The sequence below is a fragment of the Melanerpes formicivorus genome, unplaced genomic scaffold (genome assembly GCF_026170545.1).
Source record: "Melanerpes formicivorus ecotype bairdi unplaced genomic scaffold, bMelFor1.0.p_v2 SCAF_45, whole genome shotgun sequence".
Lineage (NCBI taxonomy): Eukaryota > Metazoa > Chordata > Aves > Piciformes > Picidae > Melanerpes > Melanerpes formicivorus.
This window is the reverse complement of record NW_027142397.1, coordinates 885531-899420: the sequence shown is the minus strand read 5'-3', so window position 1 is coordinate 899420 and position 13890 is coordinate 885531. Positions and strand designations below refer to the sequence as shown.

General features: G+C 57.6%; 1 protein-coding gene across 2 annotated transcripts in view; it reads left to right on the top strand.

Moving 5' to 3' along the window:
• The window catches only part of ARID1A (AT-rich interaction domain 1A), a 61544-nt gene that overhangs the window by 25752 nt on the left and 21902 nt on the right, over positions 1 to 13890 (top strand). For both annotated transcript variants that reach the window (XM_068159015.1, XM_068159014.1), the window contains exons 2-4: positions 1591 to 1803; positions 2441 to 2899; positions 4502 to 4615. In XM_068159015.1, the coding sequence (XP_068015116.1) occupies positions 1591 to 1803; positions 2441 to 2899; positions 4502 to 4615 (786 nt within the window). The remainder of the gene's footprint in view (positions 1 to 1590; positions 1804 to 2440; positions 2900 to 4501; positions 4616 to 13890) is intronic.

The following is a 13890-nucleotide window of genomic DNA, read 5'->3' as shown; positions in this document are numbered from 1 at the left end:
GGGGCTGCAGCCTGGGGTGCTGTGAGGGGCTGGCTGCAGCCTGGGGTGGTGTGAGGGGCTGCAGCCTGGGGTGCTGTGAGGGGCTGGCTGCAGCCTGGGGTGTGTGAGGGGCTGCAGCCTGGGGTGGTGTGAGGGGCTGCAGCCTGGGGTGCTGTGAGGGGCTGGCTGCAGCCTGGGGTGCTGTGAGGGGCTGCAGCCTGGGGTGCTGTGAGGGGCTGCAGCCTGGGGTGGTGTGAGGGGCTGGCTGCAGCCTGGGGTGGTGTGAGGGGCTGCAGCCTGGGGTGCTGTGAGGGGCTGGCTGCAGCCTGGGGTGTGTGAGGGGCTGGCTGCAGCCTGGGGTGCTGTGAGGGGCTGCAGCCTGGGGTGCTGTGAGGGGCTGGCTGCAGCCTGGGGTGTGTGAGGGGCTGGCTGCAGCCTGGGGTGCTGTGAGGGGCTGCAGCCTGGGGTGCTGTGAGGGGCTGCAGCCTGGGGTGGTGTGAGGAGCTGCAGCCTGGGGTGGTGTGAGGGGCTGGCTGCAGCCTGGGGTGCTGTGAGGGGCTGCAGCCTGGGGTGCTGTGAGGGGCTGCAGCCTGGGGTGGTGTGAGGAGCTGCAGCCTGGGGTGGTGTGAGGGGCTGGCTGCAGCCTGGGGTGCTGTGAGGGGCTGCAGCCTGGGGTGTGTGAGGGGCTGCAGCCTGGGGTGCTGTGAGGGGCTGCAGCCTGGGGTGCTGTGAGGGGCTGCAGCCTGGGGTGCTGTGAGGGGCTGGCTGCAGCCTGGGGTGCTGTGAGGGGCTGCAGCCTGGGATGTGTGAGGGGCTGGCTGCAGCCTGGGGTGGTGTGAGGGGCTGGCTGCAGCCTGGGGTGCTGTGAGGGGCTGCAGCCTGGGGTGCTGTGAGGGGCTGCAGCCTGGGGTGCTGTGAGGGGCTGGCTGCAGCCTGGGATGTGTGAGGGGCTGGCTGCAGCCTGGGGTGTGTGAGGGGCTGGCTGCAGCCTGGGGTGCTGTGAGGGGCTGGCTGCAGCCTGGGGTGGTGTGAGGGGCTGCAGCCTGGGGTGGTGTGAGGGGCTGCAGCCTGGGGTGGTGTGAGGGGCTGCAGCCTGGGGTGTGTGAGGGGCTGCAGCAGTGCCCAGTGCTGCTCCCATGCCAGGCTGGGCTCATGGAGATGCAGAAGTGTAAGTGGACAGCCCCTGGGGTTCCACGTGCTGGGAGCAGGGCTGGCTGTGAGTGTGGGAATCTGCAGCCTGGACCTACCTGCTGGTGGAGTATCTGGATGTCAAACTGCCACTTGGACTGATAATTAATCTTGCTTAATGATCCTTCTCCCCTCCTTTGCTGCTCTCTGGCCAGGGCAGAGCTGGCAGCGGGAAGTGACAGCTTGTGGTCGGGTTTGTGCCTTGTGCAGCCCGAGGCTGGAGAGGGCAGCAGGGATCCTGCTGGAGGGCAGCAGGGATCCTGCTGGAGGGCAGGAGGGATCTGTGGCATTTAGCACCTGAGGAGAGACAAAAGAGCTTCTGCTTCTCTGCACCTGTTGATGTCTTCTGCTGGGGCTGTGGGGGAGCTGGGAGAGGTTCCCCTGTGGCTGGGTGGGCCTCACGTGTCTGCGCTTGCTTTGCAGCCTTCAAGCCCGATGGATCAGATGGGGAAGATGAGGCCTCAGCCCTATGGAGGAAACAACCCTTACACTCAGCAACAGGGACCTCAGGCAGGGCCCCAGCAAGGACATGGCTACCCAGGACAGCCATATGGGCCACAAACTCCTCAGAGATATCCCATGGGAATGCAAAGCAGGACGCAGAGTACAATGGGCAGCATCTCATATGCACAGCAGGTAGAGCACCCCAGCTTCTGTGGTCTGGTCACAGCAGGGCAGGCAGGGCAGCCACAAGCTGTGGGATCACCTCCTGCCAGCTTGCAGGCAGCTGCTCCAGTGCCAGGGAGTTTCCTCAGGCTCTGTGGATCCAGGTGGGATCAAGGACCTGTGGAGTGACTGCTTCCAAGAGAGGCAATGGCAGAGCACTGACTCAAGGGAAAAATAAGCAGCAAGGAAGGCTAAGATGTTCTTCCCCTGTGTTCTGGTAAAGACACAGCTCTGCTTTGCAGGAGAAATGACTCCAGGTCGCTTTGGACTCTGTGTGGTTCAGTGGCTCCTGCTGGACTGTTTGCAGGATCCTGAAGGCTTGGAGCAAGCAGCCTTCCCTCTCAGTGTCCCTGAGCCTGAAGGGTGGTTGGATAGGGCTCTCTAAAGCCTTAACAATGGTGTCTGCTAAAAGTCTAGTCCTACCAGGAGATGCCATGCACAGGTGACTTGTGCTGTGGCCTGGGAAGCGTCCAGGCAGTGGCATTTCCAGTGCATTCCCAGGGAACTGCTTTGTACAGGTCTCTGATTGTTCTTTCGCTGAGCAGAACCTTTGTGTGTGTGTAAAACACCTCCCCAGCTGCTCTGACTCTCTGCTCTCCTCCCACAGATGCCTCCTTACGGACAGCAGGGCCCCAGTGCATATGGGCAGCAAAGCCAGACCCCGTACTACAACCAGCAGAGCCCTCATCCCCAGCAGCAGCCTCCATACTCCCAGCAGCCTCCATCCCAGACCCCTCACTCTCAGCCTTCGTATCAGCAGCAGCAGCAGCCTCAGCCTCAAGCTCCGCAGCTTCAGACGTCGCAGCCTGCCTACTCCCAGCAGCAGTCCCAGCCGCCCCATCAGCAGTCCCCCACTCCATACCCGCAGCAGCAGCAGCCCCCTGCCCAGCAGCACCCGCAGAGCCAGGCCCCCTACTCGCAGCAGCAGGCGCAGTCTCCCTACCAGCAGCAGCAGGCGGCGCAGGCAGCTCCCTCGGCGCTCTCCCAGCAGCCGTCCTCCTACCCCCCGGCGCAGCCGCAGCAGCAGCAGGCTGCCTACTCCCAGCAGCGCTTCCCCCCTCCTCAGGTGGGTCACCTGCTGCTTGCTTCCCTCCTTTGTGAGAGGGGCTTGGGCAGAGCCTCTCCTCTGGGCCTGGCAGCTGGCTGAGCTGCACAGCGGTGAGCCGCCGGCGCTGCCGGCTGTGCCGCGCTGGGTGCCGTGGCCGGAGCTGTGCCTCTCCCAGGCACGGCCCAGCCCAGCCCAGGCTTCTCTTTGCTTCACCCCAGCAGCCCCTGGGCAGGGCCAGAGCTTTGCTGGCCTGGCAGCAGTTGGCTTTGCCCTCAGGATGTGATCTGGAAGCGGCTGAGTTCCTCCAGCCGCGCAAGCAGGGCACGGAGGAGCCTGTGGATGGGGCTGGGGTGTGAGATGCACCTCCCCTCCATGCCCAGCTCTGAGCCAGGCAGAGTAAAAGAGGCAGAGATGTGGTGCTGAGGGCTGTGGTTTAGCACCAGCCTTGGCAGAGTCAGAGTGGTTGGACTCAGTGGTCTCAATGGTCTTTTCCAACCAGAGGCACTCTGTGATCTCGGTGGTGGTGGTGAGAGGCTAAGCCAGGCTCACACTGCAGGTCTGAAGGTCACAGTGACACAGCAGTGCCACTGCCAGGCAGTGCCAGTCCAAAGGATTTCTTAGTGGAATGGTTCTCCTGCTGTGGTCTGTGGAGGTTCTCCAGGTGGCCTCCAGAGCTCCTTGGCTCAGTGCAACAGCAAAAGAGAGTTTGCAGTGACACACAGATGGTGACAGAAGAGTTTGCTCTTAAATGTGAAGCATGGCTTTAGGGAGGAGGAATCAAGCAGCAAGGGCCTGGAACTGAAGCTAAAACCATGAAGCAAATTCATTCATTTGTTCCTGGGCACTGTGTTGGTTTCCTTCTAATCTCTGAAAGGGACTTTTTGTGAAGGCCAAGGTGACAGACAGGAGGTGATGGCTTCAGACCGGGCTGAGATGAGACATAAGGGAGAAGTTCTTCCCCAGGAGGGTGGTGAGGCTCTGGGCCAGGCTGCCCAGAGAAGCTGTGGAGGCTCCAAGCCTGGCAGTGTTGAAAGCCAGCTTGGCTGGGGCCTTGAGCAGCCTGGGCTGGTAGGAGCTGTCCCTGCTCACTGCAGGGGGGTTGGAACTGGCTGATCTTTAAGGTCTCCTCTGACCCAAACCAGTCTGTAATGATTCTCTGATTTATTTTCAGCGAGGCTTAATGATATTTTAATAGCTGTGTGAAAAGCTAGCTGGGACCTTTCAGGAGCCATTGCAGGGCATCAAAGGCAGCTTTGGAGAAGTTAAAGAGTTTAATGGACCTGCCCTGTTTGGGTAATGAAGGACTTGGAGCTGGCCTGAGACGTTACGAGATCAAGAAGCTAAGTGAGCAGTCTCCCAGGACAGTCTCTGCTCTTCAGGATCTCTAACAAGGGAAAGGCAGAGAATTTTTGCCATGGTTTTAGCCTTCAGCTCCCAGCTCTGAGCTGCAGTTGGGCTGGGCAGTGAGTGTCCTGCAGAGCCGTGGACGTGCCGGCTCCAGCGCTCTGTTTCCTGTTGTGGCCAAGCACACACAATCCCACGTGGGAATGCAGCAGGAGCCCAGCAGAGCCTTTCTGTATTCCCATTTGTGGGGTTTTTGGTGTTTTTTTGGTGTTTCAGGAGTTATCTCAAGACTCATTTGGGTCCCAGGCATCATCTGCTCCCTCAATGGCTTCCAGTAAAGGGCAAGAAGAGATGAACCTGAATCTTCAGTCCAGACCTTCGAGCCTGCCGGTGAGTGCTGAGCTGCGCTGGGGGGGAGCGGGGTGAGGGCAATCAGAAGCACAGCAGGAGAAATTAGCACTGGTTGTATTCCACATGGAAATGGGAATGATGGAGGCTGCCTGTGCTTTTTTACTAAGTCATTAGCTTCTGGCTTCCCACTGGAGATTAAATGTAATTTACAAAAGTAATGGATTTGAGAGGCAGGTTTAACCCTGAGTGCTCTGGTTTGCAGGTTCTGGCTAAAAGAGTTCTTTGCTGCTTGAGCTTTCTGTTTGCAGTGCCTGAAGTTGCTGGCAGAGCAGACCCTGACCTTCAGGAGGAGGTCTCTCATTTTTATTTGACTTTCTTGTTCCTCCAGCCCGTTGCTGCCCTGCTGGTGGCAGAGGGGCAGCACAGTTCCCTTTCTGAGCTGTTGGATCCTTCTGCTGCTGATTGGAGCTCCTTTGGTCCAGTTGGACTGAACAGTTGGTGCAGAAGTCAAGTTTATTAGCCCCTGGAGTGAGGAAGATCACTCACAGACAGCTCCTTCCTTGACAGATGGAGAATTGTACTTTCTTTAGCACTCTGAATCTGTTTGCTGTGTGCACAGGAAGCAGCTGGGTGTGAGAGGAGTTCCAGCAGGTCTGGGGGCAGAACAGTTAAACTTTGGGTTAAAGCTTGGTCAAGCAAATGGAGAAAGGTTGAAAGTTTAGTTGGCACAAGCTAGCCTGGGCCTGCCTTGGAGGGAAGGCTTTGAGATGCTGGGCTCCTGATTTTGCTGCTCACTTTGGCTGTAAGCAGTAGGAAGAGAGTGAGAGTTCACTGTTTCATGAGGCCCTTTAGTCTGTTCCTTCGGCCACCCGGCTGAGGCAGGCTCCTGAGCTGCAGCTGCCTTGGCCAGAGGAGGGTGAGCTGAGCATGGAGCAAAGCTATTTTTGCTCTCAGCAAGGAGAACAGCTTTGTTGTGAGCCCCTTGAAATAATCCTTCTGGATGGTGGGGACAAATTGTCCCCCAAGACCCCAAGTGATTCTAGTCCTGCCCCCTGATGGGAGCGGCTGTGGGTTGCTTCCTTCTTGCTTTCCCTTTGTGAATACATTATTCTTCCCCTTCCTTTTGGACCCTGATTACAAAGATTTAATTTGTTCTGAGGCCTGGGGGGGAAAAAAAGTCCTGCTAAATAGCATGTTTCTTTCCACTCTGCCTCTCCACAAGTTCTTCCATGTGACCATCTGCTGGCAAAGAAAGGAGGGAGAGTGAAGGCAGTGAAGTAATTGAAGCAATTGCTGTAGCTGGGAACGGTTGGAAGTCCTGCTCCATGGCCTTGTTGATGGAGCCTCAATGAATCCTACCAATCAGCTCCCTCTGACTCAGATTATAGGAATTAGTTGCTCTGCTTAGCAGAAGTGGCTCCTGCTCAGCACCACGTGGGAGTTTGTTTTATACCTTGTGGTTAAAAGGATTTGGCCCCTCTCAAGTTTCGCCTTTTGCCAAGCAGTGGAAGGGAAGAGATTCAGCTCTGCTGTGGGGGAGTGGGATCCAGGAGAAAAGGCTTAAACCATGGAATCCCAGAATGGCTCAGCTTGGAAGGGACCTCAGAGCTCATCTGCTCCAGCCTGCCCCCCCAGACTCAGCTGCTCAAGGCCTCATCCACCCTGGCTTTGATCACCCCCAGGCAGGAGGCATCCACAGCAAAGTTCCAGAGTCTCAGCTCCCTCCTGCTGAGGAACTTCTCCCTCAGCTCCAGTCTGACCCTGCTCTGCCTCAGCTTCAGACCATTCCCCCTTGGCCTGGCTCTACACCTTCATGAGAAGTCCCCCTGCAGCCTTCCTGGAGGATCCCTTCAGCCCTTGCCAGGCAGCTCTGCCTGGTTTAGAAAGTCTCCTGGCTGGGAGGACTCCTGGATGCCTGCTTGGTTCTGTATCACTTCACACAAGTGTGGTTTGTGGTGGTTTAATTCTTGTGGAGTTGTGAGCCCTCTGCCAAGCCTCAGTGGGCACTGTGGAATAGCTCACTGGGTAGCTTGGAATTGGTGCCAGTGGTGCCATGCATCATCTTTAATTAAACAGAGAGCAGCTCCAGCAGGAGAAGCTGCTTCCTGCTCTTTAGTTCCTAGGAAGGGTTGGATTCCTGCTCCCAGGGCTTTGGCCTTTGCACAGGAGTGCTGCACACCAGCTGTGACACTGGAGCTCTGAGCAGCAGAGGGGAGAACACTGCCTGGGCTGATCCTGTCCCATGCCAGGAGGTGCTGATTGACCTCCTAGTTGTTCAACTCCTGTGGCTTTGCTTGGCAGATGTCACACTGATGTTCTGGCAGCCTTCAAGGTACCTTCCCAGGAATGGTTTTTGTGTCACTAACTAAACTTTTCCCTGGCAGTTTTGCCACATTCAGACTCGGAGCAGCAGAAGGTTCAGATCCCTGCTTTGTTGAATGCTTCCTCCTGCCACCTGCAAGCACCAGAGTGGCTGCTCTGCCATTTCTGCTCCTGCTGCAGCCTGCTCTGGCCTGGTCCCTGGCTGCTTCTTCCCTTCCTGAGGCTGCTGAGGGGCTGGGCTGTGGAGGCTGCTGAGGGGCTGGGCTGTGGAGGCTGCTGAGGGGCTGGGCTGTGGAGGCTGCTGCTGCTGACCTGGGCTCACTGATCCTCCACAAGTGATGCCTCCCTGCCAGGGTCCTGGCTGCTGCTGGCCTCCTCCAGCAGCCTAGGAGAAGAGCTTCTCTGAAGGATTTGCTGCTTCCCTAGGGAGTCTCTGTCAGGATTGCAGCTAAACCAAACTCAGATTGCTGTGTATGGGAGAAGTGAAGTGCAGCCTTCTGTGGCTGGCTGTAATAGAGGAGCAGGGATCCTTAGTACAAACCTGCTCCCCCCAGGAGATTCCCTCTGCTCTTCTCCCTAGCAAAGAATTTTGGCTGGCAAGTTGTCTGCAGTTTATTCAGTGTCTTTACCTTTTGAGGCTTGGGTTCTGAGTCTGTGGGACTGTTAATCACCTTCTGCTTGGATGTGGAAGGTGCTGGGAGCAAGTAGAGGAGAAGCCAGGAGGGTGCTGGGACGTCAGCTGCTTGGGTTTGGACTGCAAATCAGTTCTGCTGCAAAGCCCTCTGGAGTCTCGAGGTTTGTTGGGAGGAGTTTTGTGTTTTGCTGTGGATCATGCAGCAAGGTCAGGGTGGATGAGGCCCTGAGCAACCAAGTCTGGCTGGGAGGTGTCCCTGCCTGTGGCTGGCAGGTTGGAGCAGATGGTCTCTGAGGTCCCTTCCAACCCAAGCCCTTCTGTGCCTCTATGAAACACATCCTGCCCCAGTGTGTCCTGTGGGCTGCCTTGCAGGAGCTGAGTGTGGGTTCCTGATGTCTTTGGGATGGATGAGGAGCAGAGCACTGAGGTGATGGTTGCCACACACCAGGCTGGCTGTACCTTCCCAGCCACAGAGGCTGGTGTCTGCTTCCAGGCTGGTCCCAGAAGCCATTTCCAAAGCAGAACTGAGCTGGCAGCAGTGTGCACTGGCTTGTACTTGCTCTTCACTGGACCTGCTGGGATGTCTTCAGGGCAGGTTTGCTGTCAGTGGAGCTCCAGGCTTCTGTGAGAGCAGGGTTGTTTCCAGCACTGCTTTGGTGCAGAAGGTTCTGCACAGGGTGAGACTCCTTTTGGGAGGCCCTGAAGTAGGAAGGTTGTGTTGGGTTGCTCCAGGGAACGGAGCAGACTGGGGCAGAAGTTTCAGGGTTCCCAGGCCAGACTGTGCTGAGTGAGTTTGGGTCAGGGTCCTGTGCAGCCTGGGGAGAAATCCCTGGCCTGGGCAGCTTATTTTTGTCTTGGTTTGCTGTGGGAGTTGTTCTGATCTCAGTGGTTTGCACTATTGGCAACCTGGTTTGCTTATTCAGCTGCTCTTCATTTTGGTTCAGCTCCCATTTCCCCCCCTCTGAAAAGTGCCTTCTCGGTGGCAGAGAGGACTCTGAGCAGCTCAAGACCAATTCCTGATCCACCTTTGACTCTGGCAGGTGCCTCCTGCTCGTGGGGCTCTGCAGCACGCCCTCAGCAGAGTCCAAGTTTGGGGAGGAGGAAGAGGAATGAGGCTGCAGAGTTTGGCCTGTGCAGAAGGAGCCTTCCTGTGAATACCCCCAGCAGCTGTGGGGTCTCCTCCTTTGGTTGCCTCTCCCTTTCTCAGGGAAGGGAGGAAGGGCTGTGGGTGCTGGAGGCTGTCAGGGAAGCACTGCTTGGCCTCTGGTGCCCGAAGTGGGATAGAGCTGAGCTCTGCCAGCTGCATCCTCTGACCTGAAAACAAGCAATGCAACAGGCTGGAAAGCAGCAAAAGTCTGTGTCTGAGCTGCTGTGGATGAGGAGGGAGGTGCAGCCCAGCAAATGAAGGCTTCCCTAAAAATTCCTGGAGCTGAAAATTAATCACTTGGGCAATTTGGGGGGGGGAGGATGGGAAGAGAGCCTTATCCAGCTGGATCTGCTGGGCACTGCAAGCTCTCCTTTCTTTCTTCTTTCTCCATGTGGCTCTTCCTGCCCGTGTTTGGTTTGTATTTGGCCTTTTGAGCTTGGCTTATTGCTTGCCTTAAGAGAGGGATTAGTGCTGTATGCATTTCAAAGCAGGGGAGCTGCATGCTGTGCTGCTTGGGCATGGCAGTGGCTATGCAGAGCAGCACTCCAGCACCTGGAGGCTCGCCCTGAGGAGCCCAGTACCTGAAACACAGGTACTGGAGAGATGCTGCATTCCAGTGTGTGCTGATCTGAAGCTTTCTGTCCCAAGTTCTGCTGTGTTTGTCCCAGGGTGTGGTGATAGAAGGGAGCTGGAAGGGTTTTATTGCCTGACCCAGGCTCCTCTGCCTAAGCTTTTCCCGGGGGGGGGTGGTGGCCATCCTTGCTCTGTGGCTTCTCCAGAGGGCTCTGCCTTTCTGTCAGTGTCTTGTTGATTTTGCTCATGGTGGGGAGTGTTGGGTGCAGCTCACAGAGCTACCCTGATTTGCAGCCACCCAGGTGGTGTGGGAGAGGTCAGAACAAGATGATCTCGAAGGTCCCTTCCAGCCCAAACCTTCCTCTGGTGCTGTGCTTCATGCCTTTCACCTGCTGCTCAGGGCTGCTCAGCTATTTGTCCATGTGGCAGTTTCCTCTCCTCCCAGCCCTTCCCCCGGGTTGCAGCAGAGCTGCTCCAGGCTGGTGCCTGGGAGGACACTCCCCAGGCAGGCTGCAGCAGCCCGGAGCCCTTCGCCTTGCCCAGGAGCGGCGAGGCCCTGCCGAGGCTCCGCTGCTGCAGCCGGGCTGGAGCCTGCGCCCTGCTCGCTGCGGCCTGGCTTCCTGTTTCTATTCTGGTCGGGAGCAGCTCAGCTCAGCTCAGCTCAGCTCAGCTCAGCTCTGCTTCCTGCCTGCACGCCGAGCACAGCCCCCTAGCCCCCAGCCCTGCTCTTCTCGGCAGCGGTTCTGGTTACAGCCCCAGGGACAGAGGAGCTGGGGAGGCAGGCGGCAGGGCGGGCTGGCAGCTGGCCGGGGAGGAAAGGAGCTGGTGTCCTGCTGGGCTGGGCCAGGAGCCGGTCAGTGGTCATCAGGAAAGTGCTGTGGGCTGACCAGCTGTGCTCTTGGAGCCCAAAGCATAGCCCTGAGCCCTGTCCCGGCGCCCCCATCCCGGCCTCCCCATGCCCCGTCCCAGCCAAACACAGAGAGGTGACCCCAGGCTTCCCAGAGCGCTTCCCAGAGCCTCACTGCTGCGGGGCAGGGAGCTCAGGAGCTCACTCCCCTGTGCCTGCTGACTTGCTGTCATTGGAGACCCTTTGAAAGGTGCAGAAGCCTCTTCCAGTCTGCCAGCAGACTGCTAGAGCCTCCTCCTGAAAGGGAGAGCCAGGAAGGGACTTGGGACCAGGGCTTGTGTGGAGAGGAGAGGGGGAATGGGTTGAAGCTTGAGGAAGGAGCTGGAGACTGGAGATGAGGAAGAAATCCTTTCAGTGAGGGTGGGGAGCCCCTGGCACAGGTGCCCAGGCAGGCTGTGGCTGCCTCTTCCCTGGAGGTGTTGAAGGCCTGGAGCAGCCTGGGCTAGTGGAGATGTGCCTGCCCATGGCAGGGGGGTTGGAACTGGGTGAGCTTTAAGGTCTCTTCCAAACCAAACCATTCTGTGGGTGTTTGGCTCCTGCCCTTTCCATCAACTGGAGCCCTGCCAGGGGCCCACACCATGTGGGGGAGGTGGGGGGGTCCATGTTGTGACCTTCTGTGTGCAGAAGCCTTTTATTGAAAGAAAAGAGAAGAGAAGGTTGAGTTTCCTGAAAGGAGCAGAAGTGACACCTCCAGGAATTGCCTCTTCTGTCACCCTGACCCCGAGGGTGGCACAGGGCCTGCGTCAGCGCCTGGCCCGGGCCAGGTTTCCATGGTTCTGTCACCTCTGCCCGTGCAGGCTCCCTGCTCCCAGCCAGGGCAGAGCTCCCTCCATCCTTTCCAAATGTGCTTCAGTGTCCATGTGCCACCCAGGTGAGCAGCCCCTGGGTGCAGCACTGCAGGCAGGTCCTGGCTGGGGGAGGTTCCCCCAGAGGTGCCCCAGCTGGCAGTGCTGGGGGGGCTCAGCCATGGCTCTGTCGCTGCCTCCCCACAGGCAGGAGGGATTGGGGGGAGCAGCTGCCAGCTGGCTCTGCAGCAGCTTTGGCCAGCCAGAGCACTGCCAGGCTCATCAGGTTGGCAAACCCTGATAACCTGGGAGGTCTTGGAAGGAAGGTTTCCTCCCTTGTCTCCTAGAATCTTCCTTCCTTCCACATCTTTAGGAGCTGATTCTGTCCCTCTGAATCGTTCCAGAGAGGCCAACAGCAGCACTGAAAGCTGAGCTGTGTTCAAAATGCCAAGCAGGGGCCTTGGTTCTGCAATGGTTTCAGACTCCTGCCTTGGCTGCATGGCTTTGCCCAGCCTGGCTGCTGTGGTTGGCATGGTGGCACAGTCACATGCTGAGATGACTAAATGCTTTTGGAGCCTGAACTGAACACATCAGAGACTGGCAAGTGCCTTCCAGAGGAAGCACTGCTGGGGAACTGGAACATCCTTATGGCTGGCAGGGAGAGGGCAGCCTCCTGCCTCGTAGGTGATTCAGTGTTTCATGGGACCTGGGGTTTGTCTTCAGACTGATGGAGAGTACTTAAAACCCTCTGGAAGGGAAACAAAAGCTCTTTGAACAAAGGGGCTGCAACCTGTGCTCCTGGAGGCACAGAGTGGTTTGGGTTGGAAAAGCTCTCTGAGATCACCCAGTCCAACCTGCAGCCCAGCTGGGTTCCAAAGGGTTAAATGAGAACTCTCCTGCAGAGTTCTGCTGCTGCCTTTCCCAGGGCCCTGCAGAGGGGCTCAGCAGAGGGGCTCAGCACCCAGCAGTCCCCAGGAGCTGCTGGCCTGCCCCGGGTGGCTGAGGCACGGTTCCCCTGCTCCACTCTGGGCTGCAAGTCAGCCTTTGGCTCTCTGCGCTCCAAAGATGGAGAACGCGAAACCTGCCGGGGGGGAGGGAAGGGAAGGCCCCACCCCCTCCCTCCCTGCTATTTTATGTTTTCAAATTTTATTTGGAGGGGGAGAGAGGAGGAGGGAGGAGGGGTGGCAGAGGGCAGGAGCAGGAGATGCGATTAAAGCCGCTGCCGAGCGGATCCGTGGGAGTGGAGTATCGACCTCTGAGGAATCAATGGCTGCTGCGGGAGCGGCGCTGGCTGCTCTGCCAGCTCTCCCCTTGCAGGAATGTAGTACAGCCAGCAGCACTTCCCTCTCCCAGCCTCCCTCCTGCTTCTGTGTGCTGTGTGTCCCTGCTTTCTGCCAGGCACCCAGGCTCACCTACGTTTGCCGAGGTGGATCGGAGCAGCAGCTCTGTTTGTGCCGCCGGTGGAGCTGCGCCGTGGCACCCAGCCCCTCCTCCCGGCAGCCTCCTTTCCAAGTGCTCTTTTTTTCCCCTGCAGTGCAGCTCCAGCCAGCAGCTTCCACCAGTTTGTCTAAAGCCAGCCTGGAAGAATTGAGCTTTTCAGCTGCTGGTTTTTGAGCAGGGAAACCACACAAATCTCTCTTGCATGTTCTAGTCCCCATCTTAGGTTTGTAATTGTCGGTGCTGATGCCTGAGAGGAGCTTCAACTGCTGGGAAGGGAAGGGAAGATGGAGTCCAGCTAGCAGGGGCTGGAGCCTTGCTGGGGTTACCTGCCTGCTGTTTGTTTTAGTGGGCAGGTGGTTTCCCTCTGAAGCAGTAAAAGTCCAGCACTTGTTTCCTTTGTGTGAGGACTGCTGGGGTGAGTAAGCAGCCTGCTGGAGCAGGGCTGGCAGGGTTTGTGCACTCCTGGCTTTGTGAGCAGGTTCTTGGGCTTTGCTCAGGAGCTTGCTGCAGAACCTCAGAACTGAGCCTAGTTCCTGGCTGCTCACATGTGGGCCTTGCTCAGATCAGAGCTGGAGCTTCCAGGGATGTGTCCAAGGGGCCAAAGCCAGGGATTTCATTGCACAGTTCAATTCCTTTGTTCTTCTGATTGCTGCCCTTGTCCCATCTTGAAGGACGTTTGAAGAGGTGAGGCCATGACCTGAAAAAGCTCTCCTAGAGCACAGCAGTGTTCAGGGCAGCTCACTCTGGTGTGGCAGTGACCTTCCCCCTGGGTATTCCCCGGCTCTGATGCCAGGACAAAAGTCATCTAAACCCAAACCTCTCAGCACCTGAGAGCTGTGTGGCAGTGGAGGAGAGCTGTGTGTGGGCAAGGGGACAGCAGCTCATGTTGCTGGGCCTTGGTGATATTTGAGGAGCCTTCAGTCATGCTGGGTAGCTTGGGAATGTGGATGGAGTTGCTTCCTGACCTGTGGGAATCAGAACCAGCGGCAGGCAAACTGGCAGCTTAGAAAGAGGCATTTTGGGGCTGTGCCCCAGGCCTCCTGCAGAGCACACAGGAAGAGTGCTCACAGCACCTTTCACTTCACTTTCCATTCCAGAGGTGGTGTAGATGTGGTTTCACTGGAGAGACATCCTGCACACATCATTCCTCCTGCTCTTGGTCTCTTCTCCATTCCACGTGGGCACCAAGAGTGGGACTGGCAAACTCCATTCTGACTCTCATCAGCAAGAAAGAACTTTGGAGACAGCAGGTTGTAGAGGGAAAGTTATCAACTGGGTATCTCCTGTAGCTCAGCTTCTGTTCCCCAGCTCCAGCTTCTGCTTTCTCCTGGCAGAGGCAATACAGTGAGGAGGAAGGTGGGGGCAGAGCCCTCTCCAGGCCCTTCCATCTCACCTGTGGCAATCTCAAGCCAGGGGTGCTGGATGTGCTGTGGCTGTGCCAGTGGAGCACACCAAGGTCTCTGGGCCACTCTCTGCTAGGAGACAGAGTGCTCTGTGGGGCAGAAG